The 6,000-nt window shown below is 44.4% G+C and overlaps 1 protein-coding gene across 1 annotated transcript in view; it reads left to right on the forward strand.

The window, feature by feature from the left end:
* Window positions 1-6,000, forward strand: part of SLC12A8 (solute carrier family 12 member 8) — a 184,686-nt gene that overhangs the window by 24,487 nt on the left and 154,199 nt on the right. Inside the window, exon 2 of the mRNA XM_004373611.1 lies at window positions 3,702-3,848. Coding sequence (XP_004373668.1) covers window positions 3,702-3,848 — 147 coding nt within the window. The remainder of the gene's footprint in view (window positions 1-3,701; window positions 3,849-6,000) is intronic.

Genomic DNA, 6,000 nt, shown 5'->3' on the forward strand with positions numbered 1-6,000 from the left:
AGTGTTCAGTCAGGAAGAGAGGTATTTCAAACAGGGGATTTAATACATGAAATTGATTACAGTGGTGCTGGAAGGGCTGAAGGAGCCCACAGGGAAAAGTAAGGTTACCCAAAGATTAGTCATTACTGAAGCTGCCCAAAGATTAGTCATTACTGAAGCTGCCATCACTCCTAGGCCTGGAGGAATGAAAGGGAAAATGGTGCTACCCAGAGCTCATGACCACTGCCTGAGCTGGCACCCAGAATCCAACACTCACTGGCCACTGCCACTGCTACCACTGCTGTCACCCTCTGGCTTCCTCCCCTCCTAGAGCTGCCATCAGAAGCTGGGAAAAATGGCTTCTCCTTTTCTCCCACCACCTGTCTCTCACCAGTGCCTCCCACTGGCTGGATCTAACAGGAAGCCAGCTGGCAAAGGAGTCTGGGAAATGTAGCTTGCAGGCTTCCTGCTCCAGGGTGGAGAGAAGAGGCTAGGACAATGTGGAGCTGAGACAACAGACACTATTGAGCACAGTCACTTTGTCCAAATCCCTGTTTTTCTGATAAGACCCAGGCCCAGGGAGGTTAAGGGTAAGTGACATGCCTGTTATCACACAGATAGTTGGTGACCCAGGTAGGACTCCAAGCTAGGTCTACAAATTCCCACCTTATTTCTCTTTCCAGATTAGTGTGAATTGTTGAATTCTAGGATCAACAGTGCTTCAGTAATCATCCATTAAAAAAAAAATTTATTCAGATGAAATTCACATAACATAAAATTAACCATTTTAAAGTGCACAATCCAGTGGCAATTAGTAAGTTCACGATCCTGTGCACCACCAGCTCTATCTAGTTCCAAAACATTTTCATCACCCCAAAAAGAAAACCCTGTACCCAGTAAGCGGTTACTCGGTAACCTCCCATTTTTAAGAACCCTAGGTGTACACTGACTTGAAGAATCTGATTTATAAGAACTCAGATGCTAGAAATTTCTTAAGGTACGACATCCCCAGAGAACAGATCAATACAATTGGCAAGATAGATTTCACTTCGTGGCCAAAATCTGTAAGATGCCCTCCCAATTTATGATACAAGCAGATTAGATTCTAATTCAGCTGACTTTACTCTGGGTAAGCTATTTTAGATAAAGGAGAGGGAGATTGGAAATTTAGAACCCTCTAGATTCCACCAGAAAACCCACACTTGTGTTCACAGGTGAGGTTTGCCTTGAGGTTTGAACCATAATGAGGGGCACTGGCGGCCCCTTGCCCAATGAGTCTGAGTATTTTTCCAGATCACAGAACTGGTCTTTCTTCAAAGTGCTCAGTTCATTCTCTCAGGTTTTTATTATTTTTTTTTTACTACAAAAGGTATGATAAGGTCATTGTAAAAATTTTTTAGAAATACAGAGAAGTACAAGAAAAGAATTAATATCACCCGTGAATCAAACACCAGCAAATATACCTTTTACCATTTTGCTGTGTATCTGCCCAGTTTTTCTATGCACATTTACCATATTGTTTTTATGTTTTTACAAAAATGAGATCATATTGTAAATACTGTTTTGTAACCTGCCTCTCCAATGGTCATCTTTCGGTGTCATCCGTGTGGTAGTCCGTTGTCATAGTGTATTTATCAGTCCCTTTTTGTTAAACATTTAGATTGTTTCTGGGTTTTTTTTTAAGGTTGTTTATAAACAAAACTGCAAAAACTATTCTCGTAGCTAAAGCTGTACCATATTTTTATTATGTCCTTATTTTACCTGAATATGAGGTCAAGCATTACACAGTCATTTACTAATTTCTGAGTGCTCAACCTTTGGTGGTTCATCTCTGTGGAAGACAGACTGCCCGCCTGCTGATGTCTGAATCTTTCCCACACTTGGGCAGGCTCATCCCTTTGCCTACCCATCCTCTGCCCCCTTACACCAACAGTCATTTTCACAGTTGCTTCAGGAAACTACAAGTCCCTCTCCCGCCCAGCTACAGCCTTCCCTCTAGGAAGCCTTGGGAGCTGCCCAGCACTGGGGGCCTCCAGCCAGTTCCTTTTCCTGCCCCCACCCCCCTCCTCTATCAAAGCTCAGCAAGCTTCTAGAAGGACTTAGGGCTGTGAGTGGCATTTGCAGTGCAGCTTGGGAAATCCTGCCATGTACGAGATATGTTTCTACTAAGTTCCAGCCAACGTGATTTCAAGTCTGCTTTTGGAGCACCTTCATGCTGTCTGCACATTGGGCCTTGCCTGTGTACATCTTGAGTGAACTACTGATTGCAGTTCTAGGCAAGTAAACCCCACATCAGTTAGAATTATTCATAAGACCTCCATAAATGAAGAGGTGTTCCTTAACTCAACAGAAGTTCATACTGAGTCGTCTTAAATTATGGATGTTTAAAATATACTGTAAAAGGCAAGGAACAGTGATTAGCCTGCGACTTTGAAAACATCGTTGCATGCATTCTTTAGTCTGAAATTAAGGGTGCCTATAAAATGGTCAAGGGAGAAAAGAACATAAAAGCAGATGATTAAAATCAGGGCTTACATTCATTAGGAAGCCCCTTTAATTGATCAGAGAAATCGGACAGTGAAAGAATTGAAGATACCAACCACCATCTCCGCTAGTCTACTACTTCTAAGAACAACTACCATTTCTTGAACACCTACTATGTGCCAGGCACTGTTACACACGTACCATATTCTGTCTCTAGTCCTTACAATCTTGTAAGACAGGTATTCTGAATTTACAGAGGAAGAAACTGAGGCTTAGAGGTATTGAGTGATTTTTGTGGGATCACAGGATCAGGAGGTTGGGATTTTATCTGCAAAGTATCTAGTTTCAAAGTCTCTTTGCAGCCTTCTACATGACCAAATGCACCTTTTGCCTCCACAATGGGGGAGCAGCAGTTGGTGGAAGGTTCTTAGAATTACTGACTAAGGAATCAAGGCACAACGGAGTATATTAAAGTAGCACTATCTCCCTCCTGAAATAGATAAACCCCAAATCTCAGTGACTTCATACAACGGAAGTTTCTTCCTTTCTCAAGTAGAGTCCAGTAAGGTAGGGCTCTGCTCCACACAATCATTCATAGACCCAGGATGACAGAGAGTCCACTGTTTTCTGCACATCACAGCCGCCCCGGGCATCAACATCCAGCTCATGGAGGAGTGGAGTAGGATGGTGGAGATTAGAGGGTTATGTTGGAGAATTATGAGTGAGGTCTAGAATTGTCATACATAGCTTCTACCTACATTCCATTGGCCAGAACTCAGACACATGGCTGCACCTAACCGCAAAGAGGGTGGGAAATGCAGTCAGTGTATCCAGGAGGAAAGAGAACTGAGTTTGCTGAACAAGTAGTATGTGCTACATATGAGTACAGGAATCACTGCTGTTAGAAGAGAATGGTGAGTTTATTGTAGAATCAGTCTTCGAGACTGTGTGTGTGTGTGAGTGCGTGGTTGCACAGGCCTGCCTTGGCACAATAAGGGGGAAGTGTTCAGACAAAGAGTCTAGAGAAAGGCCTGGTAATCTACTTCTGAAAAAATCAGCCAGTGAAAACCCTATGGATCATAACAGTCCGACTGCATTGTGCATGAGATTGCCATGAGTTGGGGGCCAACTCAACAATAACTTTTTTAAGCTGGGTTCTCCTACCTCCTCCTGCTCCACTTCCGTTTCTCTCACCTCGCTGGTCCTCCTGAGCTGATGTCTGTGTGCTCTGTCCTCAGGGGGCCCTGGCCCAGCCCCAGCCCTGGTGGAAGATCCAGCTGTTCATGTGGGAGCCAGTGCTGTTCGGGACCTGGGATGGTGTGTTCACGTCCTGCATGATCAACATTTTTGGGGTTGTCCTTTTCTTGAGGACTGGCTGGCTGGTGGTGAGTGATGAGCTGGTGGTTCTGGAGCCTCTTGTGGGCCTGTGACATGGGGGTCCTATCACTCTTGGGTCTTCCCTAGTGCAGGCAACAGATTCCTGAAGCACAGATGCTCCAGAAACATGAAACAAGAAGCAGGCACATTGAGTAATGAGCACTGCTTTCAATGAGGATCCTGGGATCTGGGGCTCAGACAGAGGTTCGGATGGAAGCCTCACCATGGGTGTAACTAAAGATACGAGTGCAGAAGTCGGGTGCATCATGGGTGGAGCTAGAGGTGGGTCAGAGAGCTCACACTGATGGTGAACTTGCCTCCAGTTGTGACCCTCTCCAGCTCTTCTGGTGCTTCACATCTTGTGCCCTCCCAGTGACACCAGCTCCTCACCCACCAATACAGGTACAACCTACAAGTGGTCTATAGTTTCCAGCTCTGACATTAGTTTTCCCTGAAAAATCACATTCGATCAGGAAACAAAGACAAATGTGAAATTCTAGAAATAAAGCAGAGCGTCTAGGGGATAGCATAAAATTCAAATGAGCAGCGATCTTGCCAAAGTGATTTTTAAACCTTAAACAGTAACTCTAAAGAATAATTTGGCAGCATGCTTTTAATTTGGAAAATGTCAAAGTGGTTTGGTATGAAAACTTAGAGATGTTATTGGTACAGGATATTTCATTATCACAGGCAGACAATTTAAAACCATGAACGAAGGAAGAAAACAGTAATTATACAATCTCATTAAAAATATAAGATCAGCAGGATAAGTCACCACTGTGCTCAGACGTCATAGCCTCTTGTGTCCAGCTGACAGCGTCCAAGTCCCGGGAGGCTGGGGCTGGGGGGATGGGTGGAGGAGGGTGGGCCAAGTGGGCACTCGGGTTAGCTTCTGTCAGTTCTTCTTCCTCCCCTCATCTCACCCCTCCTGTCGTTCACTGTCACCACCGTTTAGAAATCCCACCAGGGAAGTGTATCACCTGGCAATCATGGGTCCTTTTGTGCTTGATCCCGCATCATCGTTGGCAGTAGTTTTCCAGAAAGAGCTCACATGCCAATCTAGCTATTAGGATACAATTGAGTAGGTGGAATATTTACGACTGGCATCATCATCATCTTCATAGCGAGCAGCTAAGATTTATTGAGCATTTATTATATGACTGCAGACGAGACTGCAGCCCTGGCTGACAGCTTATCTGCAGCCTCATGAAAGACGTTGAGCCAGAGGCACCAACCTAGGTTGCACCTGGATTCCTGAACCACAGAAATGATAAGATCATACATATTTGTTGTTGTAAGCTACTAGATGGTAGTTCAAAGTGCTTAAAATGTGTTTAATCCTCCTAAAGCGTAATATAGCCTCATAACTGTATTATTCTTATCCTCATTTTCTAGATAAGAAAACTGAGCACGGGGAGGTTAAGTAACAGTAGCCACAGTTGAGGATGTGCTTGCTGCCTTGGCTTGTTCTCAACATAAAGTTTGGCTTCACAGCCTTCCCTCTCTGGCGATGCACATCGATTCTTAGACTCAAGGGTCCCCTGGAGATCTCTTTCCTCCTCCTGGTCTTCTCACGAAGTCAGGTGGTCAGAGGCCCCATCCTTTGGTCTGAAATTTATTTCATGTAGGTAACAGTGACTACTTCTGAGTCACAGCCACTTGAGTGCACCCTGACACAGCCCTTAACGTCTCATGTATTTGCATTTTATTTATATTCTGTTTTATTACCGAAGGAATTTAAGGTAGTTAATAAAGAGACCTACAGTATTTCAAGCTAAAAAATAATGAAAAAAAAAAAAAAATCATGACCAAGAGAGAATAAGCATAGTGTCTTAGCCTGGGTTCTCTAGAGGAGAAAAACCAGTGAGATGTGTATATATATATGTATATACATATACATAGAGAGAGAGAGAGAGAGACAGAGGCAGAGAGACAGAGATATTTAAAGAAACTGGCAAGTCCCAAATCCATAGGTCAGGTGGCAGCTGGAGACCCCTGCTGGCTTATGGGGTTGCAGGAGCTGCCAAACCCAAAACCTGCAGGTCAGGCAGCAGGCTGAAGGCCTCTGCTGGCTCAAGGGGTTACAGGAGCTGACGAACCCAAAATCTGCAGGTCAGGCAGCAGGCTGAAGGCCTCTGCTGGCTCAAGGGGTTACAGGAG

This window comes from Trichechus manatus, unplaced genomic scaffold, assembly GCF_000243295.1.
Source record: "Trichechus manatus latirostris isolate Lorelei unplaced genomic scaffold, TriManLat1.0 scaffold00026, whole genome shotgun sequence".
Classification (NCBI taxonomy): Eukaryota; Metazoa; Chordata; class Mammalia; order Sirenia; family Trichechidae; genus Trichechus; species Trichechus manatus.